Genomic DNA, 26,855 nt, shown 5'->3' with positions numbered 1-26,855 from the left:
TCGCGAGCGGTGGCCCTTGCTGTGGGAGGTCGGTGTCGTTGTTTCGTCCTCTCATCGCTAGGGCCGCTTAATGGGGCTCCTCTTTGCTTCCTTGTGGTAGGGAGAGGGAGGCTGGGTCTTCCTCAGGGCCTTCGAGGTACCTCAGGGCCTTCGCTCCTAGCCCTGCAGGGGAAGCCCGCCTCCGCCCCCCGGCAAATAACCCTAGTTTAAATTAAATATCTTCTGGTAAAGCTTCTGTTTCTTTAGCTCAGTTTGCCATCGCGTCCCCAAACTGACGCCCACGGAGCGAGATGAGTAGGGACCTCAGAGGCAGGGGATGCACCTGGGGAAGAAGCTTTCAGGGGTGGCGAGGAGGATGGCGAGGTGGATGGCGAGGCAGAAGACAGAAGGGAGAGTGGAGAAGGATGCCCGAACCCGGTGAGCCAGCTCCTGTCCTTCTACCTGTTTTCTGAAGCCACAATGCTTTTCTCTTGACCCACTTTTGCACTAGGCAATTACAGCAGTTTGCCTCTTGGTGGTCAAATGAATCACTGAGAATAACACTTGCAAAGCTTTAGTATCTACATTGTTTTCATTCCCCTTTTAATCTTTTTTTTTTTTTTGCAGTAAGATCTCAACTAGTTCAATCAACGTTGGACCAGTTTATTCCCTATAAGGGCTGGAAACTTTATTTCTCTGAAGGTATTTTTAGACCAAAACTATATGTAATGCATGCTTTATTCCATTTTTTTCTAGAATTGTTTATAAGTAGAGGGGATAAGTTCAACAGAAAGCAACTGAAATTCATACTTGTTATATAAAAACATGAATACAATAGAGATTTCAATCTTGTGGCACACTGTAATCTCTGTGGACTTCAAACCTTGGAAAGGCATCTTGAATAGTATAAAATATGGTCGTTCTTAAACCTGTTTGGTTAGCCACATAAAACCTGCATCTATTGAAGACTGGAATATACATACCTCTGCTGTACTTTTCTTGATCCTAGGTGCTTGTCCTTTGTCATCTTAGACAAAGTTCTGGTTTGTAACAGGTCTTATAATAGAACATTACTGTGACACCAAAGTGATCTGTCATCTTCCTCAGTTTTGGAAAGCAGAAAAATAATAGAAGAGAAATTGCCTGTTTATGTATTTTGTGAAATGCACATAATTATTCCTGTCAGTTACTAACGTGGCATGTTTCTAATTAGCTTATGCTGACAAATCTCCTTTTGTCCAGAAGACTCAAGCCTTTGAAAAGTTTTTTATGCAACGCATTGAGCTTTATGACAAGGTAAAAACAAAACATATCCCGCCCTGACAACCTATTGTTGATACACAAAATTTGTAATGTTATTGTATTTTCTCCATCAAAAATAATCTCAGTATAGATATGAAATGTTTATGACATGACTTGGATGTTTTGTGTTTATAATTTGAAGTGTATTTTATAATTTAAAATGTTTCACAGGATGAAATAGAAAGAAAAGGAAGTATCCTTGTGGATTATAAGGAACTAATACAAGACAGAGAATTGACTAAATCAATACCAAATATATCTACTGAATTAAGGGATATGCCTCAGAAAATACTGCAATGTATGGGTCTGGCAATTCATCAGGTAAATATGACATTCTAATACATAGAAGCATAACCCTTACAAGAAAAAGAATCAGTGGGACTTAGAGGCAATTATGTCATAAACGCCAAACCTCTATGTTTTTCTCTCTTACAAGAAATTACTGTCTATTTAAAATTCAAACTCCTCCATTTCTCTACCATTTCTGTATTTCATGTTTTAAAAATGCTTTGGTCTTGGTCCATTTTGCTTATTCATTGCCAAAGCCGTTGACTAAAACTAAATGTAGTTCTAACTTATGTTACTCCCTACTGGGAGTTCTAATTCCTGGTTTCTGTAATATACTGTGAGTTATTTGTGCCATGTGTCCCACCTCGTGCAGCAGAACAACAGCTGGTGGGTGAATGGTGAGCAGATTCAAGAATTCCTGGCTCTGTTCAATGTCTCTTAAAGTAGTATGTCACTGCTTGTTGACAGACAAGTTCTCAGATGTGTGTGCTTTAGTCAAACGAAACTCCACACATTGATCACAGGATTAAAGATTATTATATACTTTTTTTAAATTAAAAAAACAAACACAACAAATATGTTGATTTAAAATTCCATTTAAAATGAAGCTTAATACTGCTCAGAAGCAGAGAAACACTGTTTAGTGGGGGGTTGCTGAACAACAGAGAGCTCTTTAGACTTCAGTAGGGGGATCTGATTGTAAGGGATGGTAATCGAACTTAATAGCAAATTGAAGCCATGTTGCATGGCACATTCCATTTGTGTCTGCCTTTCTGTTCTGTCTAGGTGCTAACAAAGGACCTTGAAAGGCATGCTGCACAGCTGCAGGTGCAGGAAGGATTACCACTTGATGGAGAACCTATAATAAATGTGCCTCTCATTCATGCGAGGTAATGGGTGTTGAGTATTTGGTTGGTTTTTTTCCAGGAAAATCTATTTGCTGCTTGTCTAATGGTTGTCAGTGTCCATCCATGGTGCTGAAGGCATGCTGAAGGCAGTGTTTATTTTATTGAGAGACTTGACTCTGTGAAGCTATTTCCAGAAGAACAGTCTACATTTTTGCTTTTTCCTTCACCGTGACAAAGGCTAAACTGTCCTTGTGAAGAAAAAAGTGAAACAAAACCTGCTTAAAAGTTGAACAAACAGCTTGTAACTAGAAAAGCTTGTGAGTAGTGAAGTAACTTATAAGTAGAACATGTATTGATTAAAACCAGAACTATTTAAATTTCTGCTGTTTACTGGAGAAGTTAGGAAGTGCTTATGATCTAGCGTTTTGTTAGCAAAAGGCGCATCTTTGTAAGGAGGCTGATTTGGAGGGTGTGGACATAAACTACAGCTGGTAATATTTATTATTCCTTGTTTGGATGTTTTGAAAGTGGTGTATGAACATGCGTTATTTCATATTAGCTTAAACCTAGTAAATGATTACTGGTAGACAGTCTGAAGAATATTATTTCTAATTAATCAAACTTAAATTAGAAAATAAGAAGCTGAGGTTACCCTAATTCTGAATAAGCATGTACTTACAAGAATCATAATTACTGTTATAATTTTAAAAATGTGATTTCCTTTGAGTTCTTAATGAAACAAGTCCTTAGCACAATTATTTTTTTTTTCTTTATCAGAAGTAATGGTGTCTCAGACTTCAGGAGTCTGAGGGGGACTGGGAGTATAAGCCCTGTTTGAGTTTAAATTACCTTTTTTTTTTTTTTTTTTTTTAAATTCTGTGCTGGTGATGGCTTGGTATGGGAAAGCAGCATGTTTTGGCATGACAGGTGGATTTAGTTTGGGGGTTTGTTGCACTATAATATATTTTTAAGTTTTGCATTGTTATAAAACTGCACACTTTTAATTACACAGTAAAATGTGTTTAGAAAAAAACTGTGGCCAAAAAAGGTATATACAAGCTCTCAGATTCTAAGGGACAGTTAATGGACCATTATGCTGTAAAGTATTCAATAAGTCAAAAAATATCATGCTCCTAAAATGGTTCTGCAGCATAGGCAGGGTTGAACGATGAGATGGTGATGTTCAGAGCCCTAAGTGGAGGGAAAACCCTGAATTTCAGGAGCCAGACTCTTCTCATTGGTGCCCAGTGACAGGACAAGGGACAGTGGGTACAAATTTAAACACTTAAAATTCCATGTGAACAAAAGAAAACACTATTTTACTGTGAGAGAGGTTGTGTAGTCTCCATCCACAAACATAATCAAAACCCAACTGAACATGCACCTGCACAACCTGCTTTAGCTGACCCTGCTTGAGCAGGGGGGTTGGACTAGACCCCTGAGGTCCCTTACATGATTAAACAATTCTGTTTAAAGTTTGTTGTTTTGAATTATTTGGCTAGGTATTCTTTATTGTCCTTAACAAGGTGCAGTGTGTTGTACCTGATGACAGGTTCTCATGTCCTTGAAACACGAAAACTCACCTCTCCTTTTGGAGCACAGGCATAATAAATCTTTGATCCTTTTATGTTGCAAGTGTAAACCCTGGTCTTAATCTGAAATAATTCAAAGAGATGGTTATAGGTGACTATAAAGTAATTTCTGTTGTACCACTAGTCTCAGTTATTTACAGGAGGGAGGTGTCACTATATAAACAAACTGTACAGCTGTTGAGGTTTTAAAACTTGGGTAATATTAAATGTTATGCTGCTTTCTAGAACAAGAATTGAAGACCGTGCCATGGGTCCACAGACAAAATATTTCTGATCATTCCTCTGGATTACTGTTAATAATTGGGCATGGGATTTTTTTTTTTGTTTGGGTTCTGGTTTTGTTTTTTTGTTGTTGTTGTTGTTCCGCATTTAAGTATGATAAGCTTTCAAAATGTTAATGCTCAACTTTTGTGTAGGGTGTACAACTATGATCCTCTAACTCAGCTGAAAAACGTTCGGGCCAACTGCTATGGGAAATACATTGCCTTGCGTGGTACTGTTGTGCGTGTCAGTAACATTAAGCCACTGTGCACTAAGCTAGCTTTTGTATGTGGCTCATGTGGAGATGTTCAGGGTGTTCCTCTACTTGATGGAAAGTATACTCTTCCAACTAAGGTAAGTTAAAACCATTTAACTTCATACTTCTCCCTTATCTGTAGTGACTTGACAAAAAGCAGTACCACTGGTATTAAAAAAACAAACAAACAAAAAAACCCCACCCAAAACCAGAAGAAATTTTAAAGCTGGGTTAAACAACTGACACATTAGAAAAAAACTAAACTTGCCATGCAACTTTGTATTACTGCATACCCTTGTTATTTGAAAAAATTGTATCCTGGTGAAACAAAAGCAGTATGTAGAAACTCCCTCAAATCTAGGGAAAAATAAATAATTTCAATTCCATTTCACCAGTTACATTTAAAAAGCCTCCTCCACCTCACTGTGGTGGTTTTCTATGCTTAGATTGGGGAATTGCTTGTGGATTTTCTTTAGAACTTTCTATTTTAATTTCACTGGTTTTTATCTGGATTAAAGTCATTAGACATAGGACAATGCCCAGTTATTTTATGTTACCTGATGTGCTAAAGTGAAAGCAACATCTGCAAATATTTAAAAACAAACAAAAAACTCAACAAACAAACAAAACCCCCACAAAAAAAAACCTCCCACCACCTCCCCTCCCCTGAACGCCAGAAACTCAAACCTGTTCACCAAGGGGATCATATAATTCAGCTGTATTTGCTTTAACAAATATGAGTCAGGGTTCTGGTGTCTGTCCTCAATAGCTCTTCGTTAATTATGTATGTGCTAATTTGTAGCCCTAATTTAACTAGCTTTTTTTCCTGAAATAATTAATCGCATTGCTTTGCTTTCTTTGTTCTGAATCAAATAAGGCAATTTCAAATTACAATTTTAAAAAAGGTTGAGAATGAATTAGAATTACTATTGTTACAGTGCCTTGTTCCGGAGTGCCGTGGCCGATCCTTCACAGCTGACAGAAGCTCTCCTTTAACCACTACAGTGGACTGGCAGTCTGTTAAGTAAGCATGTCTTCCCTTCTGCACAAAAATATAATGCATCAGGGTAGTAAAAAAGTGACAGGATGGCTTGTTCCATGTTACATTGTGTAATTTTAATAATATGCTTTTGCAGCAAGCACTCTTCAAGACTTGTATATACAAAGCAGTTGTTTCATCCGAGCACTAGTATACTTTGTATATTAAACCTACCTAATATAATAGCTTCTTGGAAATTCCTCCTACTATGACTGAGTTCTTTGAGAAACGTTCAGTTTGTGCTCTTTGCAGCTCTTCTTGATAATTTCTAATTGCATCTATTATTTAATGATTCCCTTTAATGACCTGTAAGTCAGATAGAAAAGCCCTATTAAATTATGTTGGTCAACTATGACAGTTGACTTGAATGAACTGAAAGTAAATTTGAGGGTTAAAAATCTTAGTTCGAAGTGATACTATGTCCCCCAGTCCTTAAGGTACACTAGTAGAAGGAAATAGTGCTGCACCTGCCCATTCATCTACTTTCTATGTCTAATCAGCAAGCAGGTATGCCTAAAATTTGTGAGACCTTTGCTATGGGGGAACAAGTTGCAGTTTCTACAGAAATTAACAACGTTAAAGTGTAGGAAGGTGGATGGTGAATCTGGTTTTCATCACTTCCATCTTACTATGTGCTATTAGAGCTATGACCATCCTACTATTGCCCCATAATATATGTTCAGAAGAGAGTCACGTGTTGTTTCTTGTTCATCCCATTAGCTTACTGCAATAAGGGTGTCAGCTTGGAAAAAAAAGGACTCTGCTTACTTTTTCCCACTTCTTACATTCAGATTCTGTAAGTTCACAAGCTCTGTATCAAAAGTCTTAATGTGCCAAATGACATATAAATATGTTTTCTTTATTAACATTCTGTGATAAAAGTAATTTTAAAAAATCATTAAAAACACAGTACTGACATTCTCGTCAGCAGCTCTAGAGGGTGCTGTTTATCACAGCTTCCTGAGAAAAGCCTGACTGAGCTTCAAGGAAAACTATTGGAGCTCTAAGCGCAGAGCCAAAATTGGAACCTCGTAAAGAACTTGTTAGTTGCTAGCCTTTTACGACTATACAAAGAGTGAGCTACTGTTCTTATGATCCAATGAATTTCTTGGGCTTTGCTAGGGTTAAAATGCCAATTAAACGTTCCTCAGGGCTATAATGTCTGACCTCCTAATTTTTGTATATGAGGTCCATCTTATTTTATGTACTGTACTTATTTCTACACGAACATGCTCATCAGTGCTAGAAAGTCTGAATTTCAACTTTATTATTTCTGGAGTTCATAGTTATTGTCTTTCCAGGTCTTATGCATAATGTATACCCATTTATTAAAGTCTGAATTGAAAAAGTCTGTTTCTCCAAATTCAGCACTGCTGTTTCTAGGGTTTACCAGGGCATTGCTGCTGTCTCCTTTTCAATTTAGAAAGGATTGGTTGGAAGCACACAGCTGCAGATCTTGTATGCCATAATTGAATTGGAAGTGTTATGCATGGAGTATACCTTCACCTTGTGTTTTGCAGGGTGCAGGAGCTCATGTCAGATGATCAGCGAGAAGCAGGCCGAATCCCTCGCACAATCGAATGTGAACTGGTGCAAGATCTTGTGGACAGCTGTGTCCCGGGAGATTTGGTCACAATTACAGGAATAGTAAAGGTGTCAAGCACTGAGGAAGGTAAAATACATCATCTGAGAACACCTTCCTAGGGTGGGGATTTTTCTAGTGATTACATAAGAACAACAGCCATCCCCCTTAATTTGAACTCTCAAAGTTGTAAACACATGAAGTGTATGTTTCTTCAGAAGTTCCCAAAGTTTTATAATGAGAAGTTATTTTGTAAAAGCCAGAAGCAGTGCTGTCCAAGAAGAGCACTGGCTCTCGTGTCCACTGAAAGGGAGGGGGGTTCACAACCCGCTGGTCTAGACTCAACTATGGTCCTGAATCTGAAGTGCCAGTCTGACACTGGATGTTTTAGTATGTCAGCTGATAGGAAAGCCTTCTCTGGACCACTGATGTAGGGGGGACATCCTTATTTCCTGAAGTCTTGCTGAGACTCGTTATTTGCTTAACATTTTCCCCTTAATGTCTCCTTCAAACAATAGGAAAACTGTCACACTGTTGTGAAGGAGTATTATCTTTCTTAGCTTAGTCCTCCCTGGAGAAATTTTACAACTTTTTTCTTCTTTTCTTCACTTTGGAAAAAAAGGAAAAAAAAAATATGTTGCGCATAGCTGCAATAGAATATATTGCAGAGAACTGCAGTACTGATTTACTGTGAGACCACATTATCTGCTCAGTAATCATTGGGGATATAGAAAAGTATTAATTATTAAGCTACGTGTTTAATTCTTCTGCACTATGGATTTCTTCCTCTAAATATTGAGTGGAAATATTTTATATTCAATTTTTATTTGACTACAATAATGTAATAAAATTTACAATTCCTGGAAAACTTCATTTATTTTGGGAGAAAATTCTCTCTCTATATATATATACACCTTCCTAATCCAGTGAAATATTTTATTGTGTACCTAAATGGAGGGAACTTGAAGAACAAATGTAACCAGAAACTAACTTACTTTGCATCAATTTTTGAAAATGCAGATGTTCAATTACTTAAATATGAACATTTTGCACATGACTGTACTTAATATTTCGGAATGACCCTATGCCATTTGTAAATAATATCAGTACTTAACAATAGAAAAAAATATTCCTTCATCCTTTCTCAATTTTTCTAACAGGAGCTTCCAAAAATAAGAATGACAAGTGTATGTTCTTGTTGTACATTGAGGCAAATTCCATCAGCAACAGTAAAGGACAAAAACAAAAGAATTTTGATGATGAGACTTTTCAAAGGTCATTCATGGAGTTTTCACTCAAAGACCTCTATGCTGTTCAAGAAATTCAAGCTGAGGAAAATCTGTTCAGGCTCATTGTGAAGTAAGTTGTGTCAGACCTAGACTAGGTCTAGGATTAGACATCTGAATCAGCATGACCACCTTCAGACAAACATGACAGCTAATCTTAAAGTTATGAAATGTCTAAGGCTTGTGCAATAGATACCACAGAGATTAACAAACTTTAGTGGGCAAGGGGCTTGGGAGGAAGTGGAAGTATTGCAGTGGGGATGTTAGGACTTTGGGAGGGATTTAAGGATATGGGGAAGTGAGGAGTGTTTTAGTTCAACCCTGAGACAGAAAGCTATGGTTAAAAAAAAAAAAAGGCAGTTAATTTTGCTCCTCGCTGAGTAAATTCAACTCATGAGTACTGTTTTGTTCTCCACTCTGCTTTTCTGCAGCAGAGGAAAGAGGTGCAAGAACTGAGCAGGGGGTGTGAAAGACCCTCAGTTCAGACTGAGAAGTACTCGTCTAGCTGGAGTGTCCCTCAGGCCCTCCCAGTGGAGTTAAAGAACATGCAAGTAGCACCTTGAAAAGGAGGGTTACAGGTAGTTACTTGATTAAGATAAGAATGGGTGCAGAAACCACTGGGAAACTGGTTCTCCTCTGTGTTCGTGTGAACTCAGATGAAAGGTTTTTCTTATTTCAAGCATATCTGGTTATCTGAAAATGTCAAGAAATTTGATACTGCTGATTTAAACTGATTCTGTTGGAAATTCAGCAACAGCTAACCAAAAGTTTTATATGTTTATAGAAGTGTTCTGTAATGAAAGACAGAACAAGTGTTTATTTACTAATAATACAAGATTTATATTCCCCTTACATTAGTGTTCTTTGTTTTTCAGCTCTCTTTGTCCTGCAATCTATGGCCATGAGGTAAGTAATTTAACAGCTCTGCTTGCAATTTTAGTTTGATGTATTTATGCCACAGTAAACTCGTAAAGGATTTATAAAGCTTATCTGGGGTGGGGGGAAGGGACAAGGACTGTATTTACAGGTGACTGTGACTCAGAGTTGCTTTCAGTGTCAAGGTGGCAGCCTTATACTCTTAAGTTCAGCCATCCAGAAGGAAAGGGTTATTACAGCCAGTTGTAGGGCGCTGTTAGTATTGGTCACCATGATCAAACACTTACTAGTTTTGGTATGTACCACTACAGATTGTAAAGGCAGGTTTGGCCCTGGCGTTATTTGGAGGATGTCAGAAGTTTGTAGATGACAAGAACAGAATCCCAGTGCGAGGAGATCCACATGTTCTGGTCGTTGGAGATCCAGGATTAGGAAAAAGTCAAATGTTGCAAGTATGGATTGATGTACTTCTATTGCCTTTTTGCATTTTTCTCTAATTCCTTGTTATCTTGACTTCTTGTAAGCATGGTAGAATAGCTGTGCTAAGACCAAAGGGTTGCTTGAACCTGACTGGAGCCATCTATTCATGTAGGATGCCTCAAATGTAGGATAGTACCCAAAGGGGTCCCCAGCTGTCCTCTTCTTCCAGGAAGCCTTGCAGAAGGGATCAGGCCTGTTAAAACACTTATCAAAGCAGGCATACTTGGTCAAGTGTGTGGGCTTTCAAGTATAGGCTTGCTGCCCTGCCTGGATATAGTTTGGGTTTTTTTCTTTTCACCAACCTTTTTCCCTGGTGAGGAGTTTCACTCCTTGTCTTTGTTTAGCTGATTTGTTGTCAAATAAAATAACTACACTCTCGGAACTAATGCAATGTTAGATACCATGCCACTCACCTTCTGTGAGGTTTACTTCCATTCTCTTGCCCTATTTCTATGTTGCTAGCACAGATCGTGGCTTTTTGGGAAAGGGACCTGCTGCTGCATTTGGGTTTTAATCTTGGTGGACATTTCTGCATGACTGACAAAATCAGTTAGTAATAGAATTTTTTCATCTTAAACTGAATGGTTTTAAAGTTCCACGTCTCTTCCCATGGCTATTGTGAAGTGAAAGAGGGACAGAGTTCACCTAGACCTGCAGCTTTGCATACCTCATTTAAACATACCTTATTTAAAAAGTCTGAGTCTTTCTAATGTGGACATGTTATGTTAGGATATGACTTGCAATAACTTAAGTGATGGATTTGCATGCAAGCATCTTGGCAAAGAAATTTTAAAATTATTTTTTCATTGAATGGGGACTCTCTAGCATACAGTAGATGATTTCTTTTTTCACATTGTTACTAAATGGAATGCCATTCAAGAAAAGCTAGTAATCTGTTCCTCAGATAAGACCCTGAGGCAAGGCTCCTCTCAGTCACCACTGTCACAGAAAAAAAAATTCTAGGGAGAAAACCAAAGCTGTGTCAGAGTGAGGGGTTTTTTTGGTTGTTTTGGGGTTTGTTTGGGGTTTTTTTATTCAATATTCAGTGCCTGTCACATATCTGGTACTGAACAAATATGCTTTGGCTATTATCTTTTATTTAAAAGAGGCACCGGTAACTACAGAGATTTACTGGGAAAATCCAGTTATAACTATTCTAGGCAAATTTAACTGCAACATGTCTGTGTTCAAGCTTACCATGCTTTGCTTTTCTAGTTCTTATTTCCAGTTATAGGCTGCTTTCTGGATACTAGAGGCATGGAGAAGACTAGGACTGTCATTTATCTCCTAGTTGTGGGGAGAACTATGCATGCTTCCTCTGAAGTAGCATGCGTTGGGCACTAGCACAAGATAGGAGTCTAAATAGACCTGGGGTCTGAAGATACGGAAACTATATATATCTGCAATTCTGTGACGGATAGCGTGTTCCCAAGCATTTCAACATACTTTGAAATCTAAGTGCTGTGCCTGAGGTCCTAGTAGTTTTGATAACACAATAGACATGGCTGTGCCGCAAGTATTGTGACCAAAGTTATTCCTACTATTACGCAGAGTTATGTCTCCTCGGGCTGCAAAGAGTTGTAACTTTACTGCTGAGCCACATTAAGTAGAAAGAAACAAATTTGAGTTTACTTTGAATTGTTTCTCTAGAATAAGGCTTATGAAATTCTTCATCTTTGGGAGGGAAAAAGTGTTTATTTCTCTTCTAGGCAGTGTGTAATGTTGCTCCTCGTGGTGTGTATGTTTGTGGCAATACTTCCACCAGCTCTGGCCTGACTGTTACACTGTCTAGAGATGGTGCTTCTGGAGATTTTGCCTTGGAAGCTGGTGCTTTAGTCCTTGGAGATCAAGGTAATACATGTAATGCTACAGGTTTTGAGTGGTGGGGGTGTGCGCGCTGCTGAGTCTAAGATTAACTATGGTGCTTGCATAACTGTGGACTAAAAATAAAATTTAAAGTATGATATTGGCTTTCCACATCTTGGGAAATTCTGAGCTTCTCCAGTGACTTCTCTGGAGGTGGTGCCTGCTTTCCTAGGCCTTAGGATGTGTGTGAAACTGGAGTTCTGTGATTCACATACCGGCTGTACTTAATGTGTCAAAGAACTAGGATTTCCTTGTTGAGAAATCTCTGACCTAATGGCAGCTGCTGGACTTTTACTGTTTTTGAAAAATAGCTGGCTTATGAGATTTGCTGTCTATTTCTATTTTTAAAAAGCTTGTTTTGTCATCTTAATGTGTAATCAAGACACTGCTTCTGCAAGCCAGGCCAACTTCATAATGGTTCAGCTGCGGCACCATGAAATGAAAGCAAACCGTGCTGAAATGGAGACTTGGTCTGATGTCTCCTGCCATCCCTAGGACTCTGGGTTGGACTTATGATGTAGCACTGGATTGTAGCATATACTTGTCCATCAGTTAATGTGTTTTCTAATAAGTCTTTGTCCTGTGTTAATTGCTTCCAGGAATTTGTGGAATAGATGAATTTGATAAGATGGGAAACCAGCATCAGGCTTTGTTGGAAGCCATGGAACAGCAAAGCATCAGCCTTGCTAAGGCTGGCATTGTTTGCAGTTTGCCAGCTCGGACGACTATTGTTGCTGCAGCAAACCCAGTTGGAGGACATTATAACAAAGCCAAAACAGTGTCTGAGAACTTAAAGTGAGCACTCTCTGAAATCCTGCTTACATAGTTCACATTCTGGAGTAGATGCTTCTGGCAGTCTTGTAGCTTGTATATAATTGCTTTCTAGTTTCCTGGAGCTTGAACACAAACTTACTGTAATAATTTTTCATGGCTTTTGAGAGAGAAAATGCTGTTCTACCTTATTCTGAATGAATGGGACAAGATTTTTTAAGTGTCTTTGAAGTGGAGCAGAGTTGCTGTAATTTTTCCACTTCTTTGAGTACTGTGTGATTTTCTTGTCTTTACTCTAGAATGGGGAGTGCTTTACTGTCAAGATTTGATCTAGTTTTCATTTTGCTGGACACCCCAAATGAAGACCATGATCACTTGCTGTCTGAGCATGTGATGGCAATCCGAGCAGGAAAGCAGGCAGCGTGCAGCAGCACTGTTGTGACTCGTACCAACACGCAGGATCGCTCTGTTCTCGAAGTTGTTTCAGATCGACCGCTGCTTGAAAGACTAAAGGTAGGACTTGTGCTGTGACTGTGGCTATGCCCCTTCCTGTGGTGTTCCTTGCACTGGGACCTGGCAACCCTGACCTGCTGGATGTCCTTCATCAACCACTCCCATTCTTCTCATGATAGTTGGCTCTGAAGTAAAGAGGAAGCATTTAAGGCTCCAGCCACCAGTTTCTCCCAATTGTCTGTTGTAGCTAACATTACCCATCCTTCTGGAGCTGCTAAAGATGTGTCTCAAGCCACCTTCATCTCCCCACAGAAAAGAATCTATTAGTTGAGATGGTTCCGGGTTTTCTTGGTTTTTGTTTTTTGTTTTTTGTTTCAGTAGTGAGAAGACACTTTGCATGAGATGCTGTAGAGCAAATTTGCTGTGTTAGATTTCAATAAATAGCTACAGAACTAGACTGGATATACTAATCTGATATAACACAATGTGCTGTGAAGTACTGAATCCAAATAAAGCAGTGTGTAAACAAATCCTTGGGTGTCTGCAACTCATGACAGATTTGGGGATTATAGGAGAGGAAGCATATTTCTTATTAAACTTAAGTGATCAGTTTGAGGGCTGATATTGTCAAATGTCAGGTTTTGGGAGAAATCCCCTACTGGAGCTAAACCCATGCACTTTTGGAAATAGGATATCAGCTGTGATAGTTTAATTTTCTGTGGAGCTATATCTTATAACAATTGGGAAATTGGATTTTCTCTTTTTGAGAAAGAATTCTTGATCTAGTTAAATCATATTTGGCACTTCTCATTGCAAATGAGAAGCTTTGGCTGCCTTTTCTGAAATGTCTTTAATTACATATCTAAGCATAGTGTATGGACTTTTTAAGTACATGGTTCATATATGAAGCACTAAAGCCCTTACAGTGAAGATTTCACCAGATAAAGCATAGAAGATAAGGTTTTATGTTAAAATTTGTATTGTATAGGGGTCTGTCAGACTGAAATCTAAGCTCTTTGTAATTGGGTTAGATCTTACCAGGAGAAAACTTTGATGCTATTCCACATCAGCTGCTGAGGAAGTATGTTGGATATGCTCGGCAGTATGTTCATCCAAAATTATCTCCAGAAGCTGCTCAGGTCCTCCAGGAATTCTACCTTGAGCTCCGGAAACAGAACCAAGGAGTAGACAGCACACCAATCACCACGAGGCAGCTAGAGTCGTTGATTCGACTTACAGAGGTAAATGCAAGCTGTAATACTTAAGGGATTGAAAGCAAAGAGATTATTCCTAAACTACTACTGATACCCTGTAATTTTTGACAGCTTATTTGCTTCTATGCTGCTTTGCTGTGTTTAAAAAAAAAAAAAAAAAAAAAAAAAAAAAGAGAGAGACTGCAAGAGACTTGCAAATGCTTAAGAGCTACTGCTGCTTAAAGCCTCTTATAAATTAAAACACCCTTGAGGGGGTGGAAAGAGAATTGATCACATTCTCCCCAAAGGAGAAAAAGTAGGTGCAGGCAGGAACAAGCTGCTGCCCATCTTGAACTTTGAACTGCTGCTGTTTTCCTTAACACTATGCCTTGATAACAGTATTTGTGATCTGCTGCTTCCCAAGAATACACTGTTAAAAAGCAAATAAACTCCAAGATACAGCCTAATAATGTGAGTATGCAGGAGACGACATTGAAATGTGTCCTGGTTTCAGCTGGGATAGTTAATTTTCTTTCTAGTAGCTGGTATAGTGTTATGTCTTGGATTCAGTATGAGAAGAATGTTGATAACACACTGATGTTTCCAGTTGTTGCTAAGTAGTGCGTATACTAGTTCAAGGATTTTTCAGCTTCTCATGCCCAGCCAGCAAGAAGGCTGGAGGGGCATAAGAAGCTGGGAGGGGACACAGCCAGGACAGCAGACCCAAACTGGCCAAAGGGATATTCCATACCATGTGATGTCATTTATATCCAATCCTTTTATTTTTATTGTCATTTTATTATTGCTATTATTATTGTTAATAGTTTCTTCCTTTCTGTTCTATTCAACTGTTCTTATCTCAGCCCATGAGTTTTACTTTTTTTTTTCCTGATTCCCTCCCCCATCCCACTGGGTGGGGGGAAGTGAGTGAGCAGCTGTGTGGTGCTTAGTTGCTGGCTGGGGTTAAACCATGGCAAAACGCCATCAAAAAGAGAGGAATCTTCCTCTAAATCCTGTAGGTTCAGGTTACATCTCTGCTCCTAAAATTTGTGTGTGTTGTGAAAAAAATGCTACAAGTGCTCTACATCAGCTATAATATCTCTTAAATATACCTTTGTGGGTTTTTTTGTTTTGTTTTAAGGCACGGTCAAGGCTGGAATTAAGGGAGAAATCTACCAAAGAAGATGCTGAGGATGTAATAGAAATAATGAAATATAGGTAATATACACTGCTTTAAAAATAAATAAAGCATCACAGTGCTATTCATTCAAAACTTTTTTTTTAAACACAGATATACAAATACAGTGAAGAAATGACCTGATAAAGTTTAGGCCCATGATACCAATATTCAGATTTGTTAGCTCTTCTTTAAAACTGACAGCAGCCCTAAGCTGCATACAGTTGCTTAGGCCTTTGAGTTGTATCATTGTAGTGGTTATGCATACCCATGCATATAACTTAAGGCATGAGGTGCTGCTAAAGGATTGGGGTTTTTTTCTCTTGTGTGATTACTTTCTGTTTTTGCAGTTGAACGATTTAAGTTTAAAAGTGTTTTGGACAGATGCTTAGTCTAAGTTCCCTAGCTAGTGTCTTTCTTACTAGGGGATGGTTTCCTATGTGGCTTCTGGAAGCTTTCTCAAGCAGTTATGTGTCAGGAAGCAAATTCATGTACTCTTGCTTTTATCTCCTGTTGATGTTTTTTTTTTTTTAATATGTATTTTTAGCATGCTGGGAACCTACTCTGATGAGTTTGGAAAACTGGACTTTGAACGTTCACAGCATGGATCTGGGATGAGCAATCGGTCACAAGCAAAAAGATTTGTTTCTGCCCTTAACAGTATTGCGGAGAGAACTTACAACAATCTCTTTGACTTGCAACAGCTTCGACAGATTGCGACGGAGCTACAAATACGAGTAAGTTTGGAAAACAAGCATTTCTTCAAGAACAAACTGCAAGACCAGTCAAAATTACTTATTGCAAAATGGAAAGTGGAAAAGGCATATCTGTCATGCCTCTCTGCAATGAACAGAAATAAGCAGTGTTTGCTGCTTTTAGGCTAAACAATCTTCCTGAATTGACTTTGTTTGCCAGCTTTATTAATCCTACTAGCTGTTTGACAGTAACAACTCTTTGCACTAGTAAGGGCTGGTTCTGCTTCTGAAGCTGGTCCTTAACAAGATTCTGCTTTGTTTTGTGAAAGGCAATTTTTGGTTTCAGTATACTTTACTTCCTCTGGCTCCCCAGGGGACACACCTATTTTTGTTCCCAAATTTAGACTGTTGTGACTGTGACTATCCATGATCTATTTCAGGAGTGCAGTGACATTTCTGCTTGGCCTTCTCTGGCCCAAATACGCCTTTTTGAGTTTTCATTCCTGCTTCAAGCATCCTAATGTTGTAACTTGATAGGAACATTGTGTAGGACACACAGCCACAAATCAGTTTTATCCTGTAACTGATTTGCATTCTGTACTTGTGGGGGACTTCAGCCAAACATGATAAAAAGCTCTAAATGCCAATTTAAAACTTAAAACTGGATTTCAGGTTTAATAAGTGAAAAGTAGTGATAATGAATTTCTCTTTATGGGCAATAATGTTGTTGTTCTTATTGCCTGGTTAACCTACTTTGGCCTGCTGGGGCGAGATAGCTTCAGTCTCCAAACTTGTTCAAACATTGACAATACATAATCCTGTCTGACATAATGTGTTGTTGTCAGCTGTCTTCTCACATGATCATTCATTCATCCAGTGACTAGCTACCTATATAGCTAACTCAATTAATTCTAATTTTCCCTTTATGTATAGAATATTTCTTGCCCATTCAAAGTTCTATACCTGTAACAAATACTTGGAAATCAGTGAGAGTTGTAGAAATCAGACTTTTCTTTGGTAGATACTCGTGTTTCAGAACTTAGATTTATACAGGTTATTCTGTATATTTTCTGCATGCTATAAAGTGTGTAAGTAAAGCACAAAAGCGTGCAACTGACTGTACGCCACCACCTAGTAGGTCAGCCATTTGCTAAGGAAACTAACCTCTTCTTAGCTTGCTTTATTTCATTAAGTTATTTCAAACTGTTTATGTTGCTTTACATCAGATAAAATGTCATTCTTCCAATTTGATATTTATTTTTGTCTGTCTTTTCCCAGGTATCTGATTTTGAAAGCTTTATTGGATCCCTAAATGATCAGGGTTATCTTTTGAAAAAAGGTTCAAGAGTTTATCAGCTTCAGACAATGTGAAGAGAGCCATTGTGATAAACTTTCTTGAGACATAATCGTTACATCCAGAATGGACTGATGGACCTGCAGCAATAAAGCACGCTGAACTGCAGCCTAGCACAGTAGTCGATGCTCTGCTGGCATGGTTGCTTGCTGAGGTGTGGGACTCCCTTTCAGAAACTGGCAGTTGCCCCCAGGCTTGCTTTAAGCTGCCATAGGACAAACTGACATGTGGTATTGCTGCTTGACTCATTCTGTAGGTCTGCTAGCCCAAATGAGACTCTGTAAGACTAGCATGTACTTTATCCACCTTGAGGAGTGCATAGTGTGTTTTATATTGACATTATCACAGTGCCATAACAGATTCTACTTCCAAAAGAGATGTTGGACCCACAAATTTAAAACCAGAAATCTTTTGTGAGAAGATGATGTGAGTTGTATTTTTAGCACTGTAGTTTATTAGAGGAATTTAAAGTATAGAAATGTTTCCAAAAAGTCGGAAACCTTCATGTTGAGACAACACAGTTTTATAGCTGTTAAGAAGTGATACCTTATTGAAACTGACTGGATTTTCTGCTTTGCAGGTCTGTGTTTATTGGTCTTTGTAGCTGAGATTTTATTTGAAACACAAGTCTGATTTAAGAAAATATCCTTATTACAATATTTAATTTGTAAAACAGGAACTGATTTTATTTATGTCTTTCATTAAACTTTATATATAAAGAAATCTGTGATTTGTTCAAGAGCGTTATACAGTAACAGTGAACACTGGTGTGGGTGTTAATGCTGTTACCAGATACGTTAACATGAACATGTTACATCTGTTTCTGGGTAACTCTGTTCCTGCTGCAGAAGAATGTGTGTTCTGCAAGAGAGTAAAGTGCTGGATATTTCCTGACTTTTACAAAATTGGAATCATGGTCTAGTGCAACAAAATGGCAGATGAGAAGCTTTCAGTCTAAGTATTTGGGAAAAAAAAAATTCAAGCATGCATTGCTGATACTTCTGTTTTCCCTCCTTTATTTCTAAGGTAAAATATGATACATAAATTGTAAGACAAGAAAATAAGCTTCATCATTTCTGCTTTTTTATTAAGTGACATAAGGATCTGATCTACAGCATGCTTCCACAGCAATTTTGTATGAAAATACAAACTTTATAGATTTGAAAGAACATGTTAAACTGCTCAATGCTACCTTAGTGTGAATCTACTTCAATATCTAATTTGAAGGATGGCATGCTTAAGTGAAAACTAAGCAGCTATAGCTCTACACATGAACTCAAGTGGCAAGCAGCCTGCTCTTTCCAGGTTGTGTTTGCTCATGCGGGTAACTGTGGTTAATGGCTTTTTTTTTTTTAAATGTATGAACTCTCTGTCTACATGTACATATGATAATTGTCATCTGTCCATGACAGCATTTGGGCAGCAGAGGAGATGCACCTTCCTGCAAACTGGGAGTTAATCCTACATGAGGAGGCAACCTACTCTGTCACAGCTAATGGAAAGCAGGTGTTAGATGTTGATTTCTTAACCTTTGCTAGCAGCTTACTGCAGAGTTTGAGGTGGTTTTGGTTTGGCTGGGTTTTTTTTTTGTTTGTTTTCTACTTAGAAGAAATCTTGTCAGACTTGCACAATACAACCAGGGCATAACAGGTAGAGGACAGAACTGGAATTTCTGCCCTCCCTGCTCAATGTCACCATGTCCAGGTGTGGTGCTGAACTTTACCAGGTTCCTGTCAAACCAATTCTCTGCCTGTTGAGGTCCCTCTGGACAGCAGTAGGACCCCCTCCCTCCCGCCCCAGCCCCGGTGTATCTGCCACTCTTTTGTGTCACCTGTGCCCTTGTTAATGGTGCACGCTGCCCTGGCATCCAGGTCATGTTCTTCCTAGTCCTGCCCTTGCCCTCCCCACATTTAAAAAATAATGATAAAAAAAAAATCTAATTGATGCAGTGGAGGAATTAATAAATTAAGTCATACACATTTTAGCTACTCTTTCTTGATTCTTTCAAACAGCTGTGGAAGATGTAGAGTTAAATATCCTACATTTGACTGGTTGGGGTTTTTTGCTTTCCTTTGGGGTTTTTGTTTGTCTTTTGGTTGGTTGGTTTGGGTTTTTTGGTTGCTTTTATTTTTTGTTTGAAGAGCCTCCCTTTGTTTTGCTAGTTATTAACTATTGTGTGTAATTAAAGCCGATTGAACACCTGGGGCTCAAACCTTAGCTGGATGATAAACTGATGCCAGCAACCTGAAACATACCGGCGTCTCTGGGCGTTAGGGAAGGTGGGCAGGAACAAGCCTCAGACGCAAACAAGTGATTGCACCCAGAAAAGTAAATTCTTTCTCCTTAAGCTAAAGTAAACGTGGGCGAGGGAGGAAGGGCGAAGAACAAGTACCCAGAACAAGAGACTTCTTAAGTCCTCTCAAGAGTCTCTTACGCTAAAGCAAACCTTCACCTTCCTCCGTTAAGGGCTTGCAAGAGAACAGCTGGAGCAAAAACGCGCGGCCCCACGGAGCCGCCCTACCATGCCGCCACAGGCGCCGCCGCCCGCGGCCCCCGGGGAAGAGCCTCGGCCGGCAGGCGGGTAGGCCGGAAAACAGCGTAAAAGCGGGTTTCCCCTTATTTCTCCTCACAGCTGGGATTTATTTTTTAATTCGGCCGCCGGGGGTGGCAGCCTGCCGTAAAGCGCGCGGCCCGGCGGCGAGGGGGCTGCCGTAAAGCGCCGCAAAAAGTCGCGCGTCCCCCCCCCGCCCCTCGCCGCACACGCACTGCCTGCGGCTCATAGCGTGTCCCCGCGCCCCCCTCCCTCCCCCCCGCCGGTCTGTCGGGGCGGCGGATGGCGGCGGCGGCGGCGGGAGGCCGCTCGCTCCCGCGGGCAGGGCCGCAGCGCGCGTAGGGGCCGCGGGCAGGCGCCACCCCACACCATGCTGGCCGCCGCTTGGCTGGGCAGGGGTTTCTGGGGGCTCCTCCGCGGCGCGGGGCGGAGGCGGCCGGGCGGCGGCGCAAGGCTTCTGGCCGGCCGACCCGGGGCGGTGGCGACGGCGGAGGGGCGCGGCGGCGGCGGGGCGGGCGGCCGCCGCCATGGCAACAGCGGCGTCTTCTGCCTGGCGGCGGCCGCGGGGGCTCCGGCGGGGCCGCGCGCGGCGCCCGCCCTGCGGCAGCACCAGCGGCTGCTGCGCGAGCCCCAGCGGTTGCTGCGCGCGCCCGCCGCCGCCTGGCGCCTCCTCAGCGGCGGGAGCGGGCAGCGGCGGGCGGGGAGCGGCGGGGCCGGGCCGCCGGAGCCCCCCCGGGAGCGGCGTGTGGCGGGGCGCTACGCCGAGCTGGTACGTGACCGGCGCGGGGGGGGGGGGGGGGGGAGCGCTTGTTACCCCGTGGGGCGGCGAAGGTCCCGCTGCTTGCGGGCCCCGGGTGTCGCGCCCGAATTTGCGGCCGAACGGGGGCTCTTGGGGTCCCTCGGTGGCGGGCGGCGTAACCTCCTTTTGAGGGCTGAGTTAATGTTTAGTAGTAGTTCGAGGCCGCGTCCCTGCGTCCTGCGCAAAGGGCAGGTCGCTTCCAGGAACTTGGAAGGCTTTCTGGCCGGTTCGGCTTCAAGCGCCTGTTTGTCTTGCTTAGTTCTGTCGGGCGCCAAGGTAGGGTTTGCCTTCCCGGCCTGAAGTCTTTGCTTTCTTGCTTTACAGTATGAAAACCCCTGGACGATCCCAAATATACTCTCGATGGCAAGAATGGGTTTGGCGCCAGTTTTAGGGTATTTGATCGTTGAAGAAAACTTCCGTGTTGCACTAGGTGTCTTTGTTTTGGCTGGCGTAACGGATTTGGTATGTCTGCGTCAGTTTGGAAATGCTTTGGGGATAGCGTGGGTTAGGGTGATCCCACTGATGTGCATTGAAATTTAGACTCCCAATATAGAATGCAAATGAATAAAACAGATCCGTTTTGATAGCTGTCGTTTTCTAGTAACACTAAATGCATCCTTTGCGACATTGTGAAGGGAGCTCGCAGGTGCCTGAAGGGGACTTGGTGCTGGTGGAGCAACGGGGGATTTCGGGGTTGCCTGACCAGCCATGGGTGGGCATTGTCCAGTCACTGCTTATGCATCTAGTGGTCTGTTGACATGTGCAGGTGTACCTGCTGCACCCATCATGACAATAGCGGCGTGAATTTCAGAACATCAGATACCTCTTCTCTCTCTCTTTTTTTTTTTTTTCCAAATAATGAGAATTGAGTATGTTCAGAGGCTTCCAGAACCTAGAATGCAGTGTGAAAAAAACCATGATAAAAATATTAGCTAACATGTATCATATTTCATCTTAGTTAAACTAGCTGTATTATATGATGTCATTCATGAAATATCTCTGTAACAGTAGCATATATAGACTATTTTTATTCTAAGTTTTCTAACAGAGAAACATTGAACTTTGTTTTTCCTAGCTGGATGGATTTATTGCACGAAACTGGGCTAATCAGAAATCAGCTTTGGGAAGTGCTCTTGATCCTCTGGCTGATAAAATTCTCATCAGTGTGCTCTATGTAAGCCTAACTTGTGCAAATCTTATCCCAGGTGAGAAAATGTCAATTCCACGTACTATATAAGGTAAAGCAGCTAATTTTCTGTACACTGATATTTCTGTGTTTCTGGAAGGAAAACTTGGGTATCTCTTGGAACTCTTGCTTTGTCAGTTGCACTTTGCTATGTGCTGCTATTAAATACTTAAAAAAACAGCCCCCCAATAGACCTCACAGAAAGCATGTGCTGCCATGTACAAAAACAACTGTCATATACTGCCATTTTCAAATGTAGCTTCTTTAAAGCAATAATAGTTAGTAGCTATATCAAAGATTTTCTCATAGACTGGATTGTTTTAAGACTTCAGATTAAACCCTTTCAGAAGTTGTGTTAAAAATCTTCAGTCATGCATAAAACCTTGTTCAGAAGTATTTGAAAGTGGTTATTTCTTCTTGCTTTATATTTTGTGTTCATTCGGTTTGGTTTGGTTTTTAATGATGGGCGTGATTTTTCACTAGATCCTGTTGGCTTGGTTTTTCAGTTTCACTTACTTCCATGATTATTCTGAGGGATGTAGCGCTCATTGCTGCTGTTTTTTATGTGAGATACAAAACTCTTTCTCCACCGGTAAGTGTATAGCATTAAACAAAATTGTTTGAACGTGTAACCATTTTATTTTTATTAAATCTTCTGTATTTTTACAAGTATAAAAAAAATGAATAAGCCTTTTAACAAAGTTGTAACCAGGAGATTTTCATCTTGAGACTTGAGGATTGCTCAAAACTTGGGTGGATAGCCTAAGAAGTAATGCTGTGCTTGTTCTTTTGCCAGATAGATATGTAAGCAGAACAGTGTTTCATAAAATTGAGTCAAAGTACTGATAACTTTTTTTCCTGTGTACGATGTGTAATAAATCATATAAGAGTGGTAGCAGTATGATTCTTTAGTGCTACAATTGACTTTTCTGTATCACGTGAAGAGGTATATCAAATTGAATATACTGAATTGCTTTTTTTTTTTTTTCCCCTCTTTTCTCCCCCTCACAGAGAACACTCAGTAGGTATTTTAACCCCTGTTATGCTACTGCCCAATTAAAACCAACATTCGTTAGCAAGGTAAGAGTAGTAACTCGTTACAAAAGATAACCCCTCGGTACTTGGGGTGGTGTGTTGTAGTCTGGAGGGAGGGGGCTGTTTACTACTACTGCTGAGTGCAGTTTCAAAATAGTGCCAGCTAATTTGGAGGCAACTTAAATTCTGAAAGATTTTCAACTATACTGTCAGAGCACATGCTAATTTCGAGTGTGTAAGATGCTTCATTAAAAGAGGTTTCTAAATAAATTTTCTGTATACAGACTAAGACTTAAACCAGTAATAAAAGTGTATACTGGTATTCCTTGCATAGTACACGTCTTCATTTTGGTCACATTTCCTGTTTTGCTTTTATCAGATGAATACAGCAGTTCAGCTAATTTTGGTGGCAGCTTCTTTAGCAGCTCCTGTTTTCAATTATGTGGACAGCATATATCTGCAGACATTATGGTAACTTACCTCTTCACTTTTTTTCAGATAATTTAATGTACTCCTAAAGAAACTGGTAATTGAGATTAATCTAATTGTGTGGAACAAAAAACCTGTGCCCAGGTGATGTAATAGACCCATCTGCCTGAATTTTTACACGTTTATTCTTAACTGATGCAAGCGCTATATATTCATTGGTACTTAATTTACTATAGAAGCAAAAAGTAGTCAAATAAAACTAGTTAAGATCCAGGAATAATAGCTAGGAAAAAAGTCTTCGGAATAGACACAGTGTACACAGGAAAAGTGTAAATTCAGATTAATAAAAAAGAAGGGCATGGGTGGAAAGGCTGCATGGATTCTTTTATTTGTTCATGCTGTAAGTGTCCTTGAAAAAGCAACCTTGATATCAGGGTCTAAAAATAGACAGGAAGTGTTTTCTTATATTTGCTTTATACGGTACCTGCTATCTTGAAATCTAGTTTTTCTAAGCCTCTTTGAAAAGCACCTGAAGAAATCGGTGATTCCTGCTAGACTATAGGAAGGAAGGGGAGGGATTGAATGAAAACGGGCATACAGGAGCATACCGCCTTAAATAATGGCTGTTGCTTTCACTGCTGTCATTGGAGATCTGAACTGTATCTGAATCTGAAATGTAGCAGGTGTTATAAGTGCAGTTATTTCTCCTGAGCAGTTAGGTAAGAGTTCAGAACAGAGGCTGAACAGCAGATAGAGTTACTAAGTAACTTAGTTTAAAGGAGTGGAAAAATGACTGTTATTTGTCTTTTAGGAAAAAAACCCAACCAAACAAAAAAAACCCAAACCCCAAAGCTTTTAAGGAACTAGGAACCTTGATCTTAACAGTCAGTATGTTTTTTCATCCTGTTGGAAAGACAAATCTAGAATTACATCTGTTAGAGATGCTTACCTTGCTGCTTATCTGGGACTCTGAGAGGGTTACCCTGTTGTGAGAAATGCTGGGTGTAACTTACCAGGGTCCTCTCTGAACACTCTTAAAAATGACCTGGATGAGTCTGGCAGTGTGTCCAGGGAGGGGCAGAGCTGTACCGGTGACTCACATCTGAATGGTGTCAGCCTTTGACGCAGAGGAATACCGCTAATTTAGAAATATATATATGGTGGTTACCCAGCTTCTGGGAAGGGAACAAAAAGGGCCGAAGCTGAAACTTGGGCTTTAGCTTTGGAACTTGGTAAAACGATAAGTTCAAGTCTTGTATGATTTGAGTCCTCCCCGGTCATACTACCAAGGGATACTTTCTCCCATCAGTCAGTTCTCAAGCTGGTAAAAATGATATAGGGTACAAATACTGAAACAGATCTTTTGTCTTCCCTTCTCTAAACCAAGTGCTAATATGGTAAAAATTTGGCCTAGTATGCAATTACACTGAAACATGCTACTTAGCGCTGGATGGCAGTTCTTTTGTTTATCTAATCCTCCACTTGGCACTGAATTTCAGCATATAAATTGTAAACTGCATTTCTGTAGGACATAGTCCTTGACTGTGTCATGAAAAATAGGGAAGACTCTTACAAATAACACTTTTTATTATTGTACTTAGACTCAAATTACTTACAGGAACTATTTTCCCCAAAGGTGCATCACAGCTTTCACAACGGTGACATCTGCGTACAGCTATTACCACTATGGCCGAAAAACGGTTCAGGTGATAAATAACAAATGAAGTATTCCTGGAAGGACCGGGTCTTGGCAGTGTGGTGTGCTTTACTGCCGAAGATGGTTGTATTGCAACTGCATTTTGGATCAAGAAATCTTGATTTCTGCTTAAACCATGGGATTGCAATGAAGTGAAGTTTGAACATGTACTGTGTATATATATAGAGAGAGAGACTTTTCAGTTTATTTTTAATTTGTTTAAAAATAAGGTTGTTTACAAAAACAAATAAATAATATTCTTAAAGACACAGGTTACTGGTTGCTGCCACGTGCATTCTGAATAATTTTATACTTTTTTTGAAGTCAAAATATGCACTCTTCACTGGCTTTTTTGTCACCTTCATGCAAGGCAGCGAGTAGGCTGAGATCTGAGAAGAAAAAGCAATTATAAGAACAAGTTTGTCTTTTTACTTCAACCTAAGTCAGTAGACCAGCATTGCTCATTAGGACTTAAATCAGCTTGCAGCAGAAGAAAGCATGTCATCGAGGAACAGTACCTTCAGAAATTTAAACTTGAGTGATGGAATTTTTACTTCATAATCTGTGGTGATACAGATAAGCCATGAAGAGTTGCTACCCTGCTCCCTTTTCTTTTTACATGGGAGCAGTGGTGAACTGTATTCCTCAGAGAAGAGTTTTGAGTCTTGGAAGGGTCAGCTGTGCAGTGAGGAGTCTGTACCCAAATGGAGTTACGTTTCTTATACTGTATATTCATTTCTAGTGATTGAAGGGAACTCTTGTATGTCCAGGTTCTTTAAAGCTTCTAAAGATGCCATGTAATCTAAATACCGTGGGAGAAAAAGGGCATTTTAAATGTCCAAATGGATGGAGAGAGTGGAAGAAGCCTTCAGATGCACGTACTGTCAATTCTACCTGTACCTCTAGCTTCAAGAGGTGTGCGCTGTGATCCCGCTCAGGCAAGGACAGCTTGCACGTGTTCTTTGCCTGTTCTCCACTTACAAAAAGATGCAGAATAAAGAACTAGGCAGAACAGATCATGTTGATTATAAACTTAGGTTTTATATTTTATCGAGCAACGTGGTATTTCTTATATGTCATAAAAAAGAGTGCAACTATGAAGGGCTTAAATAATTGAAATTGAGTGGTAAATGATACCGTTGTGTTATTAGCAGAAGAAGATTTTTTGTAGACATCTCTTGTGAGAGCACATGGTCTCTTTTGTGACTGCGCATGCTTGTATATACGAAGCATTTTAATATTTTTTTTGTATTTAAACTTGTGTAGAATGGTGGACAGAGAAAATACTTGATTTTTTTATTAGTACCTTTTTCTTAACTGTTCCTGTGTTTTGTGGTCTGCCCTGCATCTTGCAGCGAAGGGATGGAGAGCAAAGCCTGGGGAAGTTGCCTTGAGATATTGGAGTGTTTAGTGAAATGGAGTACTTTTTCTTGAAGAAACAGTTTAGAAAGCAGGAATTTATTGTACCCGGTAAGGTCATTGCTGTTCGGGTTTGGTTGGTGGGGAAGTTTGTGTGTGTTTGGGTTCCCCCCTCCCTTTTTTTTTTCCCCTTTTTTAATCGCAGATACCTTTGAAACATTGCAGGGGTGGGAGGAGTGCTGCTCAGCGGGGATGCCTGTCGTTACGCCTGGCCGTGCCCCTGGGGGGGGGAGAAGTTAAATGCACACTCGTGGTGGGGGGTACCCCCTCGGATGTCTGTGTAACATAAAATTCGCCTGGATGGTAGAGCCACGGCTTCTTCCGCTTATGTGTTGGGTGGGTGATAGTAGCGATTAGCTTGCTAAGAGCGCGGTCCGCCTCACCCCCGTGAGAAAACTGGGTTGTACACGCGTGGGCGCAGACGGTGGGGGCGGGCGCGGCG

General features: G+C 40.4%; 2 protein-coding genes across 3 annotated transcripts; both read left to right on the top strand.

Moving 5' to 3' along the window:
- Positions 1–251: 251 nt before the first annotated feature.
- On the top strand, positions 252–17,767 carry MCM8 (minichromosome maintenance 8 homologous recombination repair factor). Its single transcript, XM_075035611.1, has 18 exons — positions 252–417; positions 607–681; positions 1,193–1,275; positions 1,453–1,602; positions 2,356–2,459; positions 4,426–4,624; positions 5,465–5,550; positions 7,086–7,237; positions 8,308–8,506; positions 9,309–9,339; positions 9,621–9,761; positions 11,499–11,640; positions 12,255–12,450; positions 12,726–12,939; positions 13,911–14,120; positions 15,214–15,290; positions 15,797–15,986; positions 17,223–17,767. Exons 1-18 carry the CDS (start codon positions 291–293, stop codon positions 17,313–17,315), a joined length of 2,469 nt encoding a protein of 822 aa, XP_074891712.1. The 5' UTR covers positions 252–290; the 3' UTR covers positions 17,316–17,767.
- Positions 17,768–20,039: 2,272 nt separating this feature from the next.
- On the top strand, positions 20,040–26,805 carry CRLS1 (cardiolipin synthase 1). Of its 2 annotated transcripts, XM_075035603.1 has the most exons (7): positions 20,040–20,618; positions 20,973–21,110; positions 21,724–21,853; positions 22,341–22,426; positions 22,846–22,914; positions 23,249–23,340; positions 24,935–26,805. In XM_075035603.1, exons 1-7 carry the CDS (start codon positions 20,220–20,222, stop codon positions 25,020–25,022), a joined length of 1,002 nt encoding a protein of 333 aa, XP_074891704.1. In that variant the 5' UTR covers positions 20,040–20,219; the 3' UTR covers positions 25,023–26,805. The 2 variants fall into 2 exon arrangements, with proteins under 2 accessions (XP_074891704.1, XP_074891705.1); XM_075035604.1 differs by lacking the exons at positions 23,249–23,340; positions 24,935–26,805 and adding an exon at positions 23,368–24,928.
- The last annotated feature ends 50 nt before the right edge of the window (positions 26,806–26,855 follow it).

The sequence above is a fragment of the Buteo buteo genome, chromosome 9, assembly GCF_964188355.1.
Source record: "Buteo buteo chromosome 9, bButBut1.hap1.1, whole genome shotgun sequence".
NCBI lineage: Eukaryota > Metazoa > Chordata > Aves > Accipitriformes > Accipitridae > Buteo > Buteo buteo.
This window is presented reverse-complemented; position numbering and strand designations above follow the sequence as displayed.

Bases quoted from the DNA above. Each gene is read 5' to 3' on its own strand.
- MCM8 (XM_075035611.1), top strand. From the start codon at position 291: ATGAGTAGGGACCTCAGAGGCAGGGGATGCACCTGGGGAAGAAGCTTT. The intron at 418-606 runs GTGAGCCAGCTC...TTTTTTTTGCAG, and splicing joins GAGAAGGATGCCCGAACCCG to TAAGATCTCAACTAGTTCAA. The intron at 12,940-13,910 runs GTAGGACTTGTG...TAATTGGGTTAG, and splicing joins CGCTGCTTGAAAGACTAAAG to ATCTTACCAGGAGAAAACTT.
- CRLS1 (XM_075035603.1), top strand. From the start codon at position 20,220: ATGCTGGCCGCCGCTTGGCTGGGCAGGGGTTTCTGGGGGCTCCTCCGC. The intron at 21,111-21,723 runs GTATGTCTGCGT...TGTTTTTCCTAG, and splicing joins TGGCTGGCGTAACGGATTTG to CTGGATGGATTTATTGCACG. The intron at 23,341-24,934 runs GTAACTTACCTC...TTTTCCCCAAAG, and splicing joins ATATATCTGCAGACATTATG to GTGCATCACAGCTTTCACAA.